Source organism: Capra hircus, chromosome 12 (assembly GCF_001704415.2).
Source record: "Capra hircus breed San Clemente chromosome 12, ASM170441v1, whole genome shotgun sequence".
NCBI classification, from domain to species: Eukaryota; Metazoa; Chordata; class Mammalia; order Artiodactyla; family Bovidae; genus Capra; species Capra hircus.
This window is the reverse complement of record NC_030819.1, coordinates 59299260-59321631: the sequence shown is the minus strand read 5'-3', so window position 1 is coordinate 59321631 and position 22372 is coordinate 59299260. Positions and strand designations below refer to the sequence as shown.

Sequence of the window (22372 nt, the reverse complement as noted above, 5' to 3'; positions counted from 1 at the left end):
GATTCTCTAATTTTTAAGAAATGTGTTTCATGATTTGGAGTGCTATAATTTGGAAATAACATTTAAATTTCCTATTACTCAGATCTGCCATAATTCAAAGTAAAAAACAGTACTTTAGGAAAAAACATAGCAAAAGGTTTGTGTGTGTGTGATGCATACTGCACAACTTCTAATATTTTATGTACAAAAATTTGTATTATAAAAACATAAAACTAAAGGGGAGTGACATCAGCATCATGGCAGCTTAAGATGTACCTCATTTTTGTCTGCCTGCCAACAACAAAATTTGGCATCTAACCATGGGCAGAAATTCCTTTGAGCAAGCTGTGGAATCCAGCACCATAAACCAAGGGACCTGAGAGGAATCATGCTAGGTCATTTACTGTGTTTCCATGTCTTGGCTATTGTAAACAGTGTTGCTATCAACATTTGCTAAACTTCTAACTCTGTTCATTTTAAAGGACTATGGAAGACAAGTGATTCACAACCAGGAATCAACACCTTCACACAACAGTGGTAACAAAGAGTTGAGGGAAAAAGAGAATTCAGAGGCTGGGGTGGCTGAATACACATGGCAGAAATGTGGAAAGGGGAGTTACACAGAAAAGTTCAACAGAAATCTGCATAATGGATGCCTTGCATCTTTGGCTAATTATTAAACTGCAAATACATTGAGTATAACTTCACATTGAGCATTTCTCCAAAAAGAAAAAACAAGCAAACAACAAAATACAACTGGGGAAAGACCTGCTGAAAACTAAGCTGAATAATTACCAGAGTTCACATAGGGCTGGAAGACAATGAGTTCTTGGTGACTCAGGATACAGACTTCAATGATCTCTGGAGCATTTAATCTCTGGGACATACTTTTTACCTCCCTTTTTTACCCCCCGCTAATTAAAACAGCCTTAGCTCTCCCAAACCTCCCTTTCCCAGTACTTGTTAAAATACCAATATCCAGGACTAAAACTTCCAGTTGGGGCCTGATTAGTACACCTTGCTCCCATAAAAAAGGCAACCATCATTCCTCTTAACCTGAACAGTTTTCCAGGTTTAGGTTTTTCAGTGAGTGTGTAGCTGTGTCTTTGCCAATTAAACACTTCCTGATTGCTTAGCACCAACTGCTACAAAAGCAGGTCTTCCCAATATTCTTATATAGAGCTTGTCATAGACTTCTGTCAAGCAAACCCTTTGTTCCATGAACCAAATTTCTGAATAAACAATGTTCCAAAGGACAGGACCAACAATATAACAGCATACTTGTTCAAAGAATAATTTCAACAGTAATATACCTTTGCTTCAGAACAATATGATGGATATTCTTTAGGATTCTCAAGTATTAATGAAAAGATCTTTATTTCTTAATAGTCAACCTTATACCAAATCTGAATCATTGAATTAAAAGCTGGATTTCTACAGTTTTAACAGATATGGTCCATGCAATTTTCTCCATACCCATGCTATTATAATTCAAAATTAATTCCTATATATGCTGCAAAAATATAATTCTTGGTTGAGGGAAAATATGATTAAAAATAATGACCTGCCAAGCAAAAATTCATGCACCTGTGGCCAAAAATGGTCATCTGGAGGTAAGAAAACAAAGCCTGACTTTTTAGGCCAATTTCCTTCAGCAGGGGATAGAGTGGATGGAAATGGGAGGATCAATACTACATACTTGGAAAACATACTTTTAAAGTAAATTAAAATCATGTTCCTAGACTCTACAGTTTCCAGTTGTATCCTTTCAATACACTTCAATAGTACAGGAGCAGTTATCTAACTCAGAGAATAATGATTAATAATTCAAAGAAATTACTACCTTCCCCCCTCCAAAAAAAAAAAACACAAATAACACATAATTAAGTAATGTTAGTTTATTTTACCTGCAGCTCTTCCAATATAAATTGAACATAAATGATGATACTGAGAAATATTAGGAAGAATTACTGAGAGATGTCAGAATATCATGCCTTCCAATCCATCCTCCATGAACTTCTTATAAAGTGCCATAAATTTGGCCACAAACGCTTCCAAGTGATAAATGGCTTTGCTACCGAGTTGTAGACGATGTTCATAGTAAGCTGCCATCTGGGCCACTTCTCCTTTCAGTTGTCCATCACAATTATGTAAAAGCTCTGAGAGAAGGCCCTAAAGAAAAATAAATAGCAATTTTTAAAAGTAATAATTAAAAAAATATTAGCTAAACACGCTTTACTTTTCTCACTCAAAAAGGAAGTGAAACTTAAATACTGATATGTTCTCTTTTTTATTTCTGATGGACCAGCAGACTTCTAAGCAGACTTCTAAAGAACCTACTATTCTATAGAGTAAAAATGTGGTAGTTATCTATCATATTTCAACCTCAAATACTTCAGTGTACAAAGATTTAAGTACAAAGATGCTTACTGTAGCATTATTAATTATAATAATCTGTACACAACCTGAAGTCTAACACTAGACTTCAGTTGTAACACAGGGGTTATATCCAAAAAACTGGTATAGTCATACAATGAAATCCCAGTCATGTACCAAAAAGATATGAGGTAAATCTGTACTGTCATGAAATAGCATCCATACTACACTGCTGAATTTAAAAAGCAAAATAGTGTAAAAGACACTAAAGCTTTGTGAAACATACATATATGGACTCAATTCAATGTGACTTGAAAAGAGGGCTTATGAAAACAGAAGGGGGAACCTTCACTTTTCACTTCATATATTTAGTATCATTTGAATGTTTTCATGTAATTTTAATAAATACAAAGAAACAAAAAGTTCTGTATTACCTAAGATGTAACAGTCAATCTAGAATATCTTTCTAGCTAGAGAGTCAATTAGGTTCAGACCAGACCTAAAGCTGTCCCTCACAAATCACTACCACCTTCTTTAACCTCAATTTTCAAGTGCACTGAGGCTTGCTGTCTAAAATATTAATACTATTCCCTGACTACTTGCATGGATCCATCTTTCAATCCTTCAAGTTTCAGATTAAACATACCTTCCACAGAAGCCATCACTGACCTTCCATAACTCAGCCCTCCATTTTTATCATTTCATCTTTGTAGTACTTAGACCATTCTGAAATCCTCTTGCTTCTTGTTTCCCATTCCATTTCACCAAAATGTAACTTCTCTGAAGGAGGCCCACCCTTGTTTTCTTCAACACACTCCTAACGGTGACTGGCACACCTTACAAGTTCCATACAATTTGGACTCTGAGTATCTGCTGAACTAATGAGCTAGACAGAAAGAACTGACAATCTATCTTTGTGCAGCAAAAGCCATGATACCCCATAATCAAAGTCCAAATTGTATGGTTATAGACAGCACAAGATTTGAAATCAGAATACCTTCATTATTATTTCAGGAGGAATACAATGAGTTAGAAGCTCATACAGTCTTCCACGAACTTCAAGGAGCCTGAACAAAACAAAACAATACTTTGTGATGAAAACAGATCATTTTTCCAAGTACCTACTGTGCCATCTTACTGTAAGAATTACACATCCCAATACAAACATTTTCTTCAATGGCTTATCATATTTAAGATATATATACAGGAGCTTTTCCTAACTTTAGTTCATCTTTCTAAAACAAAATTATAAAACTGTTTTAAAGTCAGACAACATTTATATTCATTTACATATACAGACACACACCAACATAGTATTTATATATATACACTAAAAATACAGAAGACTTCACGGATAGTAAGGGTTGAGCTTATTCACACCACCAATTCTAATATACTTTAATGATACATCAAGTAATATTTTTCTTTCCTTCTCCAGATAGATGATACATAGGAAATGAGAAAATGGTTATGAAAATATTAAATAATAAGTCAATTACAGAAGAAAAGAAAATATAGCCATGAATATAACAATGTTATCATTTGGACTGCAGAGGAAAAAAAACATTATAGCAGAGAAACAAAGCTGTTTTGTCATAAAAGGAGCAGTACAAGAGGGTACAGGTAGGCACAAACCAGGCTGGCTAAGTGAATATGGCCATTTGTTGGAGGGCTCTGTAAGCTCATAATTCTAAGCCCTCCTCATAACATTTTCAGGAAGAAAAATGGTTGAGGGAAATATACATGTAACATATTAAAACAGCAAGAAGAAAAGTAACAAATTATATTTACAAAAGTAACAATCTTTCTAAATATACTTACCTATCCCTAAAGAAAAAATAATTGTTCTGAATCTTTACCAAAACAAGATCCCATTATGTTCTTTATTTCAGATCAATCAGGGAAGTGATTTTTAAAAGATTTCTTCAAAGCAGAAGTTAAGACTCCTTTCCTGAGATTCCAGGAGTATGAAGTTGTGCCACAATAAAACTAAATAAGTGGAAAAAAAAGACTACCATTTTTTGAGCAACTGCTATACATACGACACTATGACAATAATTTAACTCAGTCACCACACCAGCTATGGTGAGGCATTATCTCCATTTTTTTTTTTTTTAAAGAAAAAACTAAGGCCTGGATGGTTTAAATAACCTGACAAAGTTGACCATAGCAGAGCCATGATTTAAGCACAAATCTGTCTTAGCCCATACCCTTCCAGTGTCTGCCAAAGCATCTATTTAATCTCTTATCTGTATGAGGTTCACTGCTGTACGCTATTTCTCACAAACACAAGTCTCTCACTGAAGAGAACATGAAGTTCAGAGAGGTTAAGCTTCCAGCAAAACTTATATAATTGAAGCAGCATTACCTCAAGTCTGATTCCAAAGGCCTTAATGTCTCTTGGACATGACAGTATATACCCCAAATAAAATCTGATCCTTAATGTAAAAATGACAGACGGTAATAATAATGTATATAGCTTATTTCTGAAAAACTGATTCACAATATTTACCTATAAAACTGTACTGTAACAATACTGTCTATATCTCACACATGTTCTCATGCTTCTCTTAGCCTGAGTTCATTTCTAGTATGATTTTGTTTCTAAAAAATTAATACATTCTACATTATTAAGCCTGTGTCATTATCTCTTGGAGGTTACAAGTGATAATGAGTACAAATTATGCTATCAAAGAAACATGGTATTCTAGAACTGCCTCTGCCTCTCACTAACCAAATGTCCCTGAAAAAAGCAACAATCTCCCAAAGAATCAGTTTTCTATCTGTAAGATGGTAATAATGCATTCCTCATAGGACTATTATTTGAATTAAATGAAATAGTATAAATGTCAGCATAATAATTGCTCATCAGATTTAAGCTGCTATTCACATGAGAAAGGTGGAGCAGAGAACCTGCCTGCAAAGGCAGGAGATGTAAGAGATGCAGGTTCAGATACTGGATGGGGAAGATCCCCTGGAGAAGGAAATGGCAACTCACTCCAGTATTCTTGCCTAGAAAATTCCACGGGCAGAGAAGTTTGCGGGGCTACAGTCTATGGGGTCAAATAGAGTTGGACACTACTGAGCACATATCACAGACACATATCACATTAGAAAATGAGAAATTTTCTAAGATGTATCAAAAAAAAAGAATCAAGACTATAAATATTACAGCACTACAAGGTCAAAAATCAGGAGTCACTGGTAATGTGCAGACCAATGTTCAAAATGACAGTGGCCATCCTAGTATTTCTGGACAGCTTCAAGGCTTTTGGAAATTAAGAGGAATATTTTGTTTTAAACACACAGTGGCATCAAATCCCAAATCTGTTCATTTAAATAGGGAACAGCAGCACTTCCTCTTGGACAAATTCATTGATGAGCTGTCAAAATTTGTTTGGAAACTGGAGGAATGGGCAGCAGCAGCAGCAGAATTAAGAAAAGTAATAATCAACTTAAGTCTTAAAAATACATTTAATAATGTCAAATACTGCAACATCTGTACCTAAATCTCTTTAAGAGTGGGAAAGTTCAACTATTATCATCAATTTTTCTTCTTTAAAATCAGAACAAAAACAAGAAAAGTCACCTTTGGTGTGGAAATATTCTATGAAAGTAAAAAGCTCCTAAGACATGCTTCCTTTGAATTTTATTTCCTTAAAACTTGAGATTTCTTCACTACCTGACAATATTTACAAAATGGAATGCACACGTTTTCCTAAAGTCAAGGTTTCTTTTCTCAAGAATCTACTTAAAACATGTCACTTTTCAAAAACTATTTCTTCAACTAAAATAGATGAAGAGGAATTCAATGCAAATTTTGATAAAATATCAAGTACCAATTTTCTATGACCATTCACCTCCTCTAACCTATTATGGTTGTCCAACAGTACATATTGCAATTTCCTTTGAAGAATTTCTTGTAAAAATAACAATTCTCAGATATACCACATAAAAGAAGAAACACAGTTTCTCCTTCTCCCAATTATGTTCACGTAAACCAGGGAAGCTTACCTTTCACTGGTTGTACTCAATCTAGTCTGTTTCCTAAAATAATCAATAACCCTCTCTAAAGTCCAAAGATGGGTTTCTCATTTCAGACAGGCAAAATAAGTAGGAGACTGTGTCTCAGTGAGCTTACGGGACCTTCACCAGACTTTCCAAAAGTACCAAGCCTTAAGACCGTCATTCTTGATTTGGAGAAGAGCCAACTGCCCTCCTTAATCAAAGTCATAACAAATCCAACAGGCTGTGGTTGAAGTACTTTCAGTATGGTCTATTACTGAATAAGAGACCCAAGAAATAAACAGAAACATCTGTGCAAAAAATATGCACAAAACACTTCCTACATACTGACGGCACATAGGCAGTATTATTCTTAATGGAGCCTATCATCACACATGAGCACAGGGTCTTCTAGTTCTCAAACCACTATCACACAATCTCTCTTCATTATACAAATGAAAAAGCTGAAGCTCTAAGTTTGTAAAGTTACCTGCTTAAGGACACTTAGCTAAAAATTAGTAGAACTAGAAGTCTACCCACAGTCTAGAGTCTTTCTATAACACAGCAATTACAAAGTTATAGTGTTATCTTCAATATTAGAAAGCCAGACACATCATGCATTAATATTAAATCATCCAAGATTCTGAGGGGGGAAAAAAACCTTAAACTTCCAAAATTTGTTTCAATTTATGTGTAAGTTCCATACTTACATGCCAGTAGCTTCTTAAAAGCCATGATATACACCAACTATTCTGAACCATTAAATGTCTAAAACCCTACTTTTTCTTTAGAAGTATAGTATTTTATAAGTTAAATTTAATTATAATGCTAAATGACATGGAATCAGTATAAAACAGCTAATCTAGAACTTAGAATATCTGTACTGTCTCAGTGATCAAACTTTTATGGTGATCTTTTATAGTGGTTACCTCTGTGGAGTTTGTTGACTGACAATGGCATTGGCAGTCTCTCTCAGATACACCTCCCAATCTGTTTCAGGGATTTCTTGATCTGCAGTAAAAGGATATCTATATGACAAAAAGAGAACACAATAAATTAAACGTAAGTGGTTTATGTCACAACATGATTCCTGTAGTAACTGACCCCTTTTACTCACTGTTGCACTCTGCAGGCTTCACACATAAGCAGAGCTTTTCTAAGATTTCTGCAGGACTTCTCTGCAAGTCTATGAGCCAGTTGTGGAGGAAGATTTAGACCCTCCTTCTTACACACAGTAGATAACACATGGCAAATCTACAAATAAAATAATTAACAAAAATGAGCAATCTGTTAAACTATATGCTGAGACAATTTCTGTTAAGAGTATTGTTACAGAACCCCAACCTTTCTTTTTTTGGTCACTACCCTAACTTAATCCACTGTTCCTTCAGCAGGAAGCCAGGGGTCTAACCTAGCAGTCAGGTAGAGTCAGCAACTAAATGGGCACCTGGAGAAAGATCTGGTCCCAGTTCCATGCCTGCCAGCCTCTTCGAGGCAGCAGGGAGTTGGAGACAAAGGGCCTCAGGTTGGTGGCAAATGGCAAAGACACTGCTCACAAGGCTGCCAAGTTGAGTTGCACAAGCGTAACTGAACACAACTCAGGCACTAAGATGTGAATGGTACTCATGGGAGAGACGTAACTTGGTGGTCCTGCTGCTTTATAAACATTTTTAACTCTAAAACTCTCAAAATCTTTACAAGTGAAACTCACAATACAATGTCACTTATTATCCCTACTTTGCATAAAATCACCTCAAACCTATTAACAGCAGACACTTGCTTATTGTGAGAAACTGGCATTTTTACTGATTGCTATTAAGAATGATACGACTGAAGCAACTTAGCAGCAGCAGCAGCATTAAGAATGATAAAGGAAAAAAAAAAATACACGTTATGTTGATTCAGACTAACTTTGGTCTCTGAACTGGACTAGGAATTCCCAAATCATCTTCTTGCAAAATCTATTTCCTGAATATTCAAGTCTCCTCTACAAGCCAATTAAGTCAGGTTGAGGTAGAAGCCACTAAATAACTAGCTTTCCCTTAGTTTCATAAAATCCACAATTACTACCTATTTAAAGTAAAAGATGATTTAAAGAAAAGAACATTTTCTATACACTGGTATCTGATATTTACTACTATACAGATAATGGTTTGAGTTAGCACCTAGGCCATAGCTATTTCTGAATTGCTGACATAGTTCACTAAGTTTTTACAAGAACAAACACAATAGGGAGGTACACACAGTATGCATGAAATCTGAACTGAATTCTTCTGAAAAGTTTAACTTGACTTACATCTTCAATGCTGGGAGCAGGTACACGAACTGCAAGGCACCTACTACGAATAGGTGGTATCACTTTAGATGTAGAATTGCAACACAAGATCAATCTGCAGGTAGACATATACTTTTCCATGGTTCTGCGCAAGGCATGTTGAGCATCTTTAGTGAGTTTGTCAACTTCCGTCAATAACACAACTGAGTCAAGAAGAAACAAAACAAACTTTTGAGTATTTATCTTTCTCATTATTCAGAGTGAAATCCTAAATAGTAAGCCTAATATACTACTTTTCCCTTTGGAGAAAACATACAAAAGTTATAGGTATGGTGGGAATAATTTATTTTAAAAAAATTCTTACTTTACTCCGTATAATAGGCTCCAGTTTCATCCACCTCATTAGAACTGATTCAAATGCATTCTTTTTAATGGCTGAGTAATACTCCATTGTGTATATATACCACAGCTTTCTTATCCATTCATCTGCTGATGGACATCTAGGTTGCTTCCATGTCCTGGCTATTATAAACAGTGCTGTGATGAACACTGGGGTACACGTGTCTCTCAATTCTGGTTTTCTCAGTGTGTACGCCCAGCAGTGGGATTGCTGGGTTGTATGGCAGCTCTATTGAGTTTTTTAAGGAATCTCCACATTGTTCTCCACAATGGCTATACTAGTTTGCATTCCCACCAACAGTGTAAGAGGGTTCCCTTTTCTCCACACCCTCTCCAGCATTTACTGCTTGTAGACTTTTGGATAGCAGCCATTCTGACTGGTGTGAAATGGTACCTCATTGTGGTTTTGATTTGCATTTCTCTGATAATGAGTGATGTTGAGCATCTTTTCATGTGTTTGTTAGCCATCTGTATGTCTTCTTTGGAGAAATGCCTGTTTAGGTCTTTGGCCCATTTTTTGATTGGGTCATTTATTTTTCTGGAATTGAGGTGTGTGAGTTGCTTGTATATTTTTGAGATTAATTCTTTGTCAGTTGCTTCATTTGCTATTATTTTATCCCATTTTGAAAGCTGTCTTTTCCCGTTGCTTATAGTTTCCTTTGTTGTGCAGAAGCTTTTAAGTTTAATTATATCCCATTTGTTTATTTTTGCTTTTATTTCCAATATTCTGCGAGGTGGATCATAGAGGATCCTGCTGTGATTTATGTTGGCGAGTGTTTTGCCTATGTTCTCTTCTAGGAGTTGTATAGTTTCTGGTCTTACGTTTAGATCTTTAATCCATTTTGAGTTTATTTTTGTGTATGGTGTTAGAAAGTGTTCTAGTTTCCTTCTTTTATAAGTGGTTGACCAGTTTTCCCAGCACGACTTGTTAAAGAGATTGTCTTTTCTCCGTTGCATATTCTTGCCTCCTTTGTCAAAGATAAGGTGTCCATAGGTGTGTGGATTTGTCTCTGGGCTTTCTATTTTGTTCCATTGATCTATATTTCTGTCTTTGTGCCAGCACCATACTGTCTTGATGACTGTGGCTTTGTAGTAGAGCCTGAAGTCAGGCAGGTTGATTCCTCCAGTTCCATTCTTCTTTCTCAAGGTTGCTTTGGCTATTCGAGGTTTTTTGTATTTCCATACAAATTGTGAAATTATTTGTTCTAGCTCTGTGAAAAATACCATTGGTAGCTTGATAGGGATTGCATTGAATCTATAAATTGCTTTGGGTAGTATACTCATTTTCACTATATTGATGCTTCTAATCCATGAACACGGTATATTTCTCCATCAATTAGTGTCCTCTTTGATTTCTTTCACCAGTGTTTATTTTCTATATATAGATCTTTTGTTTCTTTAGGTAGATATATTCCTAAGTATTTTTTTCTTTTCATTGCAATGGTGAATGGAATTGTTTCCTTAATTTCTCTATTTTCTCATTATTAGCGTATACAGAGAAGTAATCCAGAAAGAAAAACACCAATACAGTATACTAATGCATATATATGAAATTTAGAAAGATGGTAACGATAACCCTGTATGTGAGACAGCAAAAGAGATACAGATATATAGAACAGTCTTTTGGACTCTGTGGGAGAGGGCAAGGGTGGGATGATTTGGGAGAATGGCATTGAAATATGTATATTATTATATGTGAAACAAATCACCAGTCCAGGTTCAATGCATGATACAGGATGCTCAGGGCTGGTGCACTGGGATGACCCAGAGAGACGGTATAGGGAGGGAGATGGGAGGGGGGTTTAGGATGGGGAACACATGTACACTCATGGCAGATTCATGTCAATGTACGGCAAAACCAATGCAATATTGTAAAGTAATTAGCCTCCAATTAAAATAAATTTATACTAAGAAAAAATCCTAAGATCAAACACTAGGATATAGAAGTTAAACAGGTTATTTTGTTGCAGAATCTACTGTAGTCTTTTTATACTTATATGCAGTAAAAATCACCAACACAAGGATATAGTGTGCTGCATTTACCCAAAATATTTCACTCAGGTGTGTACTTCTGTAGAAAATCTTAGCATTCTAAGGAATATACTTTGGAAAACACTATTACAAGAGATGTAGCAAATAAGGGATAAAGATATCTGCTTACTTGCACAATAAGATTCTACCTGCTCATAATAAGGATTGGCCTTAAAGCGTTTGAGAAATTCAGTATACAGGGACTAAATCCAGCTGTCGCATTAAATTACTTCAAGAAGATGACAGTGGTAGCAGTGCAGCATTTGAATCTCTTCCATAAAAGAACAGATTCCAAGATCCAAGACAACATTTACATTGCAACTAGGTGACAAGCTGTCCCCAAGAACCCTAAATATAAGTAAGTGAGAGCAAGAAACTATGTGTGGGAAGAAGTGGCTAGGAACCACCAGCTTTCTGATATCTTCAGAACAGGAGAACCTTAAATCACCCAAAAAGCACACTGAATATAAGAGCCGATCTGAGAACAGCATCCATAGGGTTCAATTCATGGACAAGAACTAAAGGACCTTAATGCAATAAGATCTGACAGAGCAGTGGACTGAAAAAAACAAACGAAGCTCTCTTCCAAGACAATGCTTCCCAATGACAAATTCTGGAAATCAAACCCAAACTGAATAAATAGAAAAAATAAAAACAAGGAGATCAATCGCAATATCTGACAAGGATAGCACCAAAAAAAATTAATGCAAAACTAAATCAATGCTAGGCAGAAAACAGCAAAATATTTTAAAAACTGTAGTGAGGATAACTCCAGAAATACAAAGCAGTTTCATTAGACGATCCAATAAGATAATAATGAGAACTAAGAAGAAAAATTATAAGACCACAGAAGAGTATTTGAAAAAAAAATTTTATTTTGAAATGTAGAGATTAAGGAGAAAAGATAAGAAATAGGCTGGAATATGTAAGATGATTCACAAAACAGTGAACTGAGCAATGAAAAAATGGTAAAATTATCACATTCACTAAAGAAAAAGTACAGCTTATTTTCTCTACTAACACTGACAAGGATTAAAAATAATTAATAAATGTTAGAGAGAAATGGGCATTCCTAAATACTGCTGGCAGTAGCACAAATCAAATGAAGAATTTGGCAAGATATGTCAAAAGCATCAAATATTGGCATATCTATCAGAAAACTTGTAAAAATATATGGTGTTATGCACATAATACTGGAAATGTTAACAATAATGGTCTCTGGATGGTGGGATTATAGCTTATTTGAATTTTCTGTTGTTTAGCTATATATTTAATAATGAATATATAAAGTGAAGTGAAGTCGCTCAGTCATGTCCTACTCTTTGCAACCCCATGGACTGTAGCCTACCAGGCTCCTCCCTCCATGGGATTCTCCAGGCAAGAGTACTGGAGTGGGTTGCCATTTCCCTTCTCTAGGGGATCTTCCCGACCCAAGGATTGAATCCAGGTCTCCAAAATGGCAGTCCACTCCAGTACTATTGCCTGGAAAATCCCATGGATAGAGGAGCCTGGTAGGCTACAGTCCATGGGGTCACAAAGAGTCGGACACGACTGAGCGACTTCACTCATTCACTCTCGCATTCCAGGCGGATACTATAACCTCTAAGCCACCAGGGAAGCCCAGTGAACATTAACTTTGGTTCAAAGAATCATTATTTTTAAATCATGAAATTTCTTATTTTAGATTGTTTTTCCATTACTCATCTAAATATTTTACTAATTCTAAAATAACAAATAGGTGGCACAAACAGTTCTCTTTTTCACACAATTCAACTCCATTAGACTACAAACTCCTAGGAGCACAGAGATTATGTTTCTCTTCTTCACTTTTACATATTAAAAAAAAAAAAAGGTGGCATAGTGCTTGGCACAGAACAGGTTAATAAATATTTGCTAAATGGTTGGAATTTACATTCCTCATTACATTTCCCTCTTATACCCACTGCTTACAATTTAAGTGTCTGCCTCATTCAAAAAAAAAAAAATTATCACATACCTTTAAAATCTTTTTGAGAGCTTGTTTCAAGTTGCTGTGATTGTGCCACTGTTTTCAGCATCTCCTGAATTACTACCCGATCGCTATTTCCAGCATCACTATACAAAATAAAAATAGTGGTAAATACATACATGTAAATATTTAATAAGTACTAACCCTTATTCGTGGAGAAGGCAATGGCAACCCACTCCAATACTCTTGCCTGGAAAATCCCATGGATGGAAGAGCCTGGTAGGCTGCAGTCCATGGGGTCGCTAGGAGTCAGACACGACTGAGCAACTTCACTTTCACTTTTCACTTTCCTGCATTGGAGAAGGAAATGGCAACCCACTCCAGTGTTCTTGCCTGGAGAATCCCAGGGACAGGGGAGTGTGGTGGGCTGCTGTCTCTGGGATCGCACAGAGTCGGACATGACTGAAGCGACTTAGCAGCAGCAACAGCAACCTTTATTCGTAAGCTAAGAAGAATCTTGAAGATCTTCAGTGATTACAATGTTAAGTAAACTGAATGACGCTACATTCACAAAAATTTAAAACTTAAGTGTTTTAGGATCACTAATGACTATGGATCACAATGAACTGTGACAAATTCTGAAAGAGATGGGAATACCAGACCATCTGATCTGCCTCTTGAGAAACCTGTATACAGGTCAGCAAGCAACAGTTAGAACTGGACACGGAACAATAGACTGGTTCCAAATAGGAAAAGGAGTACGTCAAGGCTGTATACTGTCACCCTGCTTATTTAACTTCTATGCAGAGAATATCATGAGAAATGCTGAGCTGGATGAAGCATAAGCTGGAACCAAGATTGCCGGGAGAAATATCAGTAACCTCAGATATGCAGATGACACCATCTTTATGGCAGAAAGTGAAGAAGAACTAAAGAGCCTCTAATAAAGTAAAAGATGTGAAAGTTGGCTTAAAGCTCAACATTCAGAAAATTAAGACCATGGCATCCAGTCCCATCACTTCATGGCAAATAGATGGGGAAGCAGTGGAAACAGTGGCTGACTTTATTTTTCTGGGTTCCAAAATCACTGCAGATGGTGACTGCAACCATGAAATTAAAAGATGCTTGCTCCTTGGAAGAAAAGTTATGACCAACCTAGACAGCATATTAAAAAGCAGAGACATTACTTTGCCAACAAAGGCCCGTCTAGTCAAGGCTATGGTTTTTCCAGTGGTCATGTACTGATGTGAGAGTTGGACTATAAAGAAAGCTGAGTGCCTAAGAATTGATGCTTCTGAACTGTGGTGCTGGAGAAGACTCTTGAGAATCCATCCCTTGGACTGCAAGGAGATTCAACCAGTCCATCTTAAAGGAGATCAGTCCTGGGTGTTCATTGGAGGGACTGATGTTGAAGCTGAAACTCCAATACTTTGGCGACCTGATGCAGAGAGCTGACTCATTTGAAAAGACCCTGATGCTGGAAAAGATTGAGGGCAGAAGGGGACGACAGAGGATGAGATGGTTGGATGGCATCACTGACACAATGGACATGGATTTGGGTGGACTCCGGGAGTTGGTGATGGACAGGGAGGCCTGGCATGCTGCGGTTCATGGGGTCGCAAAGAGTCGGACACAACTGAGCGACTGAACTGAACTGAAACATATTCCTATACTCAACTACAATTCGATTAATGTAACTGAAAACACTAAACATGTTCTTAATATTAAGTTCAGTTCAGTTCAGTCACTCAGTCGTGTCTGATTCTTGCAACTCTTTGTGAACCACAGCACGTCATTTATACCAATATCATTGCTTTGGTACTTAAGCCCTGTACCTCACAAACCAAAATAAGTTACCTGGTTAATTTAGGTTGAATGTCAATTCCAAACACCTGAAAAACAAACAGCTTAATCTCCAATTGACTATTCGTGCTACAGAAGAACTCTTAATGAGAAAAAGAGGGCAAAGAAATCAGCTTTAGTTTATTTTTCCAAACAGCCATCATGTCCTTCTCAGTATTATTACATCAATATACCCTCTAATTAAAAAACTGAAAGAAAATGGAAAGAATGAACTAGTAACCCAAATTCACTTTATGTAACACACAGAGCTTTAGGGAGCAAGAACTTAATTATTAAAAATTTTTGACTTGGGGGAGGGGTCTCAGAGAGAAGGGAAAGTGGAAAGGTTCTAGGCTCCCTATTTCACACAGGGCACCTTCATTTTCATTTGTTTTATATTTTGTCTCTCCATACATGATTTTATATCAAAAAAGCATTCTACTCTTTAAAAAAAAAAGTCTGAACACCACTATTCTAAAAATGCTTATTTCTATGTAGTGGCCACTTACCTAGGATTAACTTCAAGGTGATAATTGCTTGCAATAGTGCTAATTTCAATTTTCTTTTTTGATGGAGTCTGTGGACAAAGAAAATAGTTATTTTTTTAATGTTTATTGGCTATTTCTCCTATTATCTGTATTTCATTGTTTTTTAATTATATAAACAATTTATGCTTATTAAAGAAATAAAAATCGCCACTAATGTTAGCCCCATTCTTAATGAAACCTCCAAACTATCCCCAGTTAACAGCAGATCATTATAAACAATCTGCATATGCCCTTTCACAGCCTTTTCCACGATAATACACAAAAATAAACACATACTATTAATAACACATTATTGAACAGTGTCTGTGTTCTCGTAAGAATTGTTTTTAAAGGAGGTAATCATATATATTTCTGTTTCAAAGTGAAATGCTTACTGTGATGGTCTGATGTTCAATTCTCAATTTTTCCACTCCAACACCATAAAGTTCACGTAGAATACACATAATTCTTGTCTTTTTTCCAGCACCTGATGGTCCATACACTAACAGATGTGGAAAGTCACCACACTGTACCTGGAATAAAACGGATAAGGCATTTTCCCTAGAGAAGCCACCACCCCTACGTGTAGAAACTACTTTTTATGTATGAAATATTTTATGTCTTTATGAAAGTTCAAAAACGTGTGTGTCAATGAACATAGAGACAGATGTATCTTTAACTATGAAATCAATTATTCCCCTGGAATTAATGCTAGATAGGCTGGATGGCATCACCAACTTGATAGACATGAGTTTGTGGAAACTCTGGGAGTTGGTGATGGACAGGGAGGCCCAGCGTGCTGCGATTTATGGGGTTGCAAAGAGTTGGACACAACTGATCAACTGAACTGAACTTATCTATCTAGCACAGTACATGTAAGATACAATACTATATGCTAGAAAGCAAGAAATCCCAAACCTGGCTGACTATCAGATATGCTAAAAAAAACTTTTAATGAAAGACTGATTAATTCCAGGACTCCATCCACAAGACTAAGATTCAGTAACTGAGACTGTGATGACTGACATAGTTTGCACTTCTACAAAGAGTCCCTTGGATAAGAAATGAATGCATTTGGTTTTATTTGGAAGGTAAAGGAAAACTTTTTAGGGGAGAAGAAAAGCAAAGTGGGGAAAGGAAGGCAGCCAACAAGTGTTATCACTTAAATACCACTCTGGACATCTGGAGCTTGATCCTGCTGGGGATACACCTGAAGCCAGTGTGAATATACATTACAGTATTAAACCACCCAAGGAGTGGGGAAGCTGGAGTATGATACAAAACCCCTCCTCAAACCTTTGCTAGCTTGGGAAAAAAAATGGGGGAGGTGTTAATTCCCTAGCATTTCAAGTCTGCTTAGAGGTGTGAGCAAGAAAAAGCCTCCAGCAAGTGCAGATGCAGGGAGCTGGAAGTCAGGTCCGTGTAATCTCACAAGACCAAGAGAATGGAGTAGGATGCTGGAGTAGTTCTGTATTACAGAACAAAACTATGTATTTTGAATATGTTCACAGGTGATTCTGATGCTCAGTCAGGCTTGGGGATCAGCACTGTGAAGGTTATAAAGATGACAAGAACACAGACCTTAACTTCAGATGCATAAAATCTTGTGAGTGTAATTTTATAAATAACCACTTAAAAATAAATCAGTATCAACAGAAGTGCTGTTAAGTGAACTTTAATACTTTAAAAACTTATCTAACGTTGGCACTAAAAGAAAGAAGTGTCAAGGAAAGGAACTATTCACCTAATACAATGCATGGAAAAAGGAGATGCTCCACAAATACAGCCTTCATTTTTAAAATTTCGATCTCAGCAAAAATAAAAGTTATGCTGTAAGTGTTTCACAGTTTTATTAAGTTGAAGATTAAAACGTAAACAGGTGAATACTTTTGAAAAGCAAATCTATTAACTCAAGACTAACATACTAAATCTGTTCAAATATTTATTCCAAACCCTATACAATAAAAAACGGGACAAAGAAAATAAAATATATCCCATGGCTAAGAAAATCAAAGAGGACAGTCCTCAGGGAGACTTTGTTTGCAAGCACAGCCCCCGGCCCCACAGTCTGTCCCCGTCCCTGTTTTACTGTTCTCCACAGCACTCGACATCTAAAGCCCGAGCGAAGCTCCGCTCTTGAGGGGCGCGAAACCCCTGAGTGGCGCTCCTCCCCTCCCCCGGCTCTCGCCGCCCCGTCCCGCCGACTCACCAGGTTGCGCAGCTGGGCCGCCTGCTCCTTGTGATAGTCCAGCTGTCCCAAGGAGCAGGGCCGGTATTTGTCCACCCAGAGGCTCATTCCAGCCCGAGTTCCCAGGGTCAGACACTCTAATGTCCCGCGCGCGCGCACCCCACTCACACGCGCAAACAAGTTTTCCCGCGAGCTCCAAATCTCGCGACATCACTACCGGCGTGTTCGCGTAGTTAGGGACGCAAAGACTACGGAAGCCTAGTTTGGACAGAATTGGTCGCAATATCGGAATCGCCTACTTATTAATGTTCATTGTTTCATTTAATAATTTACTCTTTGCTCTCATCCTTAACATAGTACAGGAATTATTAAGCAAAACTGGAAAATTGGCTCTGATACTCTAGGAGTCAAATCTGGGTACTTCAGAGAGACCACCATTCTGAACTCATTTCATTCGTTCATTCATTCACTCCTTCCTTCCACTGAAACCTACCAACTATTTACCTTGTGGAGTTCTATATTTGGCACCAGAATATATCCGGCTTGGGACTTGTCTCACGCGGCAGGGACCAAAACAAGCTGTATTGAGTAAACCGCTAAAATTAAGATCTAATCTTCATTACCTTTCCTGACCTCCGTTCCTTAAGATTCTTACTGGATTTAAAGCTAAGGAATCTAAAAGGTCGTGAAAAAGCTACAGAAATGGGACCACTCAAACTGCACCTCTTAAATGCACTTTTCTCGATGTATGTAATTTTAATTACGTATTTAACTTACACTTTTACTTTACATATTGTTCAGAATCCTAAATATGGCAACGGGACAGGAATTAATTTTCAATATGTGTAATAACCTTCTATCAAGGTCCCCCCTCTCATTCACTTATGACACAAGAATTTATTGTATTCTCTGAATCATCATATTTACCGAATTATTCATATGTGCAGGAAATTACTCCGCACAATCAATAACAACATCAGATAAAGACACAGTCTCTATTCGCAAAACACTTTTGAAACAACCTGGGAGACTTCCACCTCAAGACCTTTCTACTTAGGATTTCATCCCAGTGCACCTCTCTGGGGCCAACCTGTAACTGCTAGAATCAGGAGTAAGGTTCTTCTTCAGGCTGGATCTAATTTTGTTTCTTTAAAGAGGAAGAAATTTCATGGTTGCAAGAAGCTGAGAGACCAGTTCAGGGCATAAAAGGATATATGTAACTTTGGCTTTACAGCAGTGCTTATGAGTTTTCTTCTTTTTTCATATACTTGGACAGATTTGGACCTTCTTTTTCAGAGAGCATACCCAGAAAATTTTTCTGGTATCTGGCCTCTATTTATTTAATAAAAATGAGAAAGTTCAGACCCTATTTCTTATCATTTGTTCTCTGATTGTCAATGATCAATTATAATTGGTAAATATAACTTATAATAAAGCATCAGTTATAGTTCCATTCCCTCATTTAACACAGAACTGATAGGCAGATCCCTTTCTGCATTTTGGAAACAAAATTAAATACTAAGAGAAAATTTTGAAGAGATTATGAATGGAAAATTCATGGTAAATTGTGGCAGAGACAATGCTCTGTGTTCACCAATCCTCTTTGCTGTTCCCCCTCGGGGGACAGGGATGCTTTCTCCAGCTTCCTCAGTAATTAGCGGAATGCTGTGACTGAGCTCTGGCCAATAGAAAGCAGGTCTGCACTGATGAGTCCTATCTCCACTCCTCTCCAGTTTAAACTCCTGATTCTCCTGTATACTTTCTCTGTTCATTGGCCAGCTCGATGCAGAAAATCCATAGGAGGGTTTTGAGGCTCTAGGGGACAGTTGAGGCCCTTGATAGTAGGAAACCAAGTTCCTGCATCTTAGGCCAGACTGATCCACCCTCTCCCTCAAACAAAGTGGGTAATTTATGCGGGAGAAGATCAAATGGATCCTCAGTGAGAGATTGAGAAAAGTGAAACAGAGGAGAACGTAAAGCCAGAGCACCCTGTATTATCAAGATCACTCTGAGGGGCAACTGGGGCTTGACCCCTCTGGGGACTTTTTGAGGAATGTATAGAGTATATCTTTGAATCATCTATTTAGGACGGCTGGGGAGAAGTTCTTATACCCTACTGGTTGTGGTTTTCTCCCCTGAGGATGGTAATTCACAACACACAGTTCGGTACTGGGCCTATGTACTAAGTAGGACCCTGCTTATGCCCATGCTGTCAAAGGACAAGAATCTGACCATTTTTTTCTTATCCATTTTCTGTTTCCTCATCCACTTATGCTCCAAGAACACAGGTATTAATGAGCTTGAGTTATTTTTAAGTGTACAATTCAGTAGCATTAAGTACATTTATTCACATTGTTGTACAATCATCACTATTATCTGTCTCCAGAAATTTTTCATCACCCCAAACTTCAATTCTGCATATATTAAAAGTAATTCCCAGTGCTGGTAATCCCAAGGCTATGGCAACCAGCATTCTACTTTCTGTTCTCTGTAAATTTGACTAATCTGGGTAACTTTATAAGTGGCTGCTGCTACTGCTAAGTCGCTTCAGTTGTGTCCAACTCTGTGTGACCCCATAGATGGCAGCTCACCAGGCTCTGCCATCCCTGGGATTCTCCAGGCAAGAACCTGGAGTGGGTTGCCATTTCCTTCTCCAATGCATGAAAGTGGAAAGTGAAGTCGCTCAGTCGTGTCCAACTCTTCGCGACCCCATGGACTGCAGCCCACCAGGTTCCTCCGTCCATGGGATTTTCCAGGCAAGACTACTGGAGTGGGGTGCCATCGGAGCCATATAATATTTATCTTTTCATGTTTGGTTTATTTTACGTACTTTAATGCCTTTAAAGTTCATCAGTGTTGTAACATGTATCAGAATTTCATTTGTTTCAAGGCTGAATAACATTCCAGTGTAGGTATATACCATAATTTGTTTATCTACTTATCCATCAATAGACATTTGGGTTGTTTTAATCTTTTGGCTTCTGTGAATGATGCTACTATGAACGTTAGTGTGCAAATATCTGTTCAAGCTTCTGATTCCAGATTCTCTGGGGCAAATGGCCAGAAGTGGAGTTGCTACAGTATATGGTGATTCCACGTTTAATTTGTTGAGTAGCCCCCTCAGTGTTTTTCATGGCAGTTGTGTCATTTCATGTTCCCACCAGCAGTACACTGAGGTTATAGTACCTCCACATCCTCATCAACCAGTAAGCCTTTTAAATTTTTGCCATTCTGGTGGGTTGATGGAGGAATAAGGAATGGTATTGAGCATTTTATCACATGCCTACTGGATATCAGAATATTCTTTTGTAAAATGCTATTCAAGATTTTGTGTGTGTGTTTTTTTTTTTACTAGTTTCTTAATGACTTGTTTCTTTTCAAACATATGTATTGTAGATAACTTTTTCTATGTGTAACCTGGCTTTGAACTCTCTTAATGGCTTCTTTTGATGAACAGAAGTTCTTAATTTTACTGTAGTTTAGCGCATATTGGAGGAGGAAATGGCAACCCACTCCAGTACTCTTGCCTGAAGAATCCCCATGGACAGAGAAGCCTGGTAGGCTACAGTCAATGGGGTTGCAAAGAGTCGGACACGACTGAGCGACTAACATTTAGGGCATATTGTTTTGAAAAGATGTAGAGTGCATATTGTTTTAAAAATCTTAACTAATATTCCATTTGGGATTGCTAGTTACAAGTATTTAAGCCCATATTTGAATACTGTACATTTCATCTCTTTGATCTTAGGAATCATAAAATATAAATTGTCCCACTTGAGCACATTACAAACCTGTCACCCATTTTACTCAATCCTTTATATATGAAGCTGTAATTTCAAAAGTGAAAAAGCACTTCTATCCGCACGATTTAACGGTGATGTATATTTAACATATCTTCAATTGCTTTTAGTACCTTCCTGAAAGGTAATATATTAAAACTAAAAATAGTCACTCATAGCTGTTAAAAGAGAGGATTTATTTTCCATGAAATGTCATAAAAAAACCAACTACAACTTTAGAAACACAAAATGTGATTAAATATCTAGTATAAAAAGGAGGCAGTGCCTTTATTCCCTTGAGGTTCTATGGCTCTTGTCACTGATATTACTTCATCCTAATGTTTTAGAAATGAGTAACCTGTAACCTCTGAGAGAGGGACCTAGAAATCAGGAGATCCCACAGTAGAAGAGAATAAGAAGGCATTTACACAACAGTGCGGGAAAGTCCCAGGCAACAGTGGCAGAGCCAGTGTGGCAAGCGGCGCCTTAGACTGGAGCAGGAGGGTGGCCATCTCCAGAAGATGAAATCAGTATCTGATGTGCTCGCACATCCTGAGATGAGATTTATACATATGCAAGAGAGTCTGGGAATAAATTAGCAAGAGGTACACTAAAAGCTAACCAAAGAGAAAACAGGACAGTTACCAAGAACCGGGAACATAAAAGTTATGTAAAAGGAATATGTAGTATCTAAAATAGGAAATGTTCTAGCATTTTTATCATGTGGCTCAATTGTGCATAACACATATTCAGAATAGTAAGAACACCATATACTTATCTAACCAGAAATTATGATATAAATGCACTAGGAGGGGAAGTGTGTCTAGGTGTGAGAAGGGAGGGATGTAAAAGAGATAGGACTTCACTTTCTATAGTAGGCAATCAGCAGCTAAATTTTCAAAATCAAGAAACTGCAGTATATATTATTAAGAAATATAGAGTTAACAACCAACACACACGCGCACACACATACACACACGTGCACACACACACACAGAGTTGAAGGTGTTTTTTTCTGGGAAG

The 22372-nt window shown here is 37.3% G+C and overlaps 1 protein-coding gene across 1 annotated transcript; it reads right to left on the bottom strand.

The window, feature by feature from the left end:
• RFC3 (replication factor C subunit 3) lies at window positions 1860–17801 on the bottom strand. The gene is made up of 9 exons (XM_018056644.1): window positions 17592–17801; window positions 15778–15915; window positions 15365–15432; window positions 13062–13159; window positions 8657–8838; window positions 7478–7614; window positions 7290–7388; window positions 3353–3422; window positions 1860–2151 (listed from the first exon to the last, which is right to left on the bottom strand). The coding sequence occupies exons 1-9, from the start codon at window positions 17676–17678 to the stop codon at window positions 1960–1962; spliced, it is 1071 nt and encodes a 356-aa protein (XP_017912133.1). The 5' UTR covers window positions 17679–17801; the 3' UTR covers window positions 1860–1959.

Bases quoted from the DNA above. Each gene is read 5' to 3' on its own strand.
- RFC3 (XM_018056644.1), bottom strand. From the start codon at position 17,678: ATGAGCCTCTGGGTGGACAAATACCGGCCCTGCTCCTTGGGACAGCTG. The intron at 7,389-7,477 runs GTGAGTAAAAGG...TTTGTCATATAG, and splicing joins GAAGCCTGCAGAGTGCAACA to ATATCCTTTTACTGCAGATC. The intron at 2,152-3,352 runs GTATTCTGATTT...ATTTTTCTTTAG, and splicing joins CTCCTGAAATAATAATGAAG to GGCCTTCTCTCAGAGCTTTT.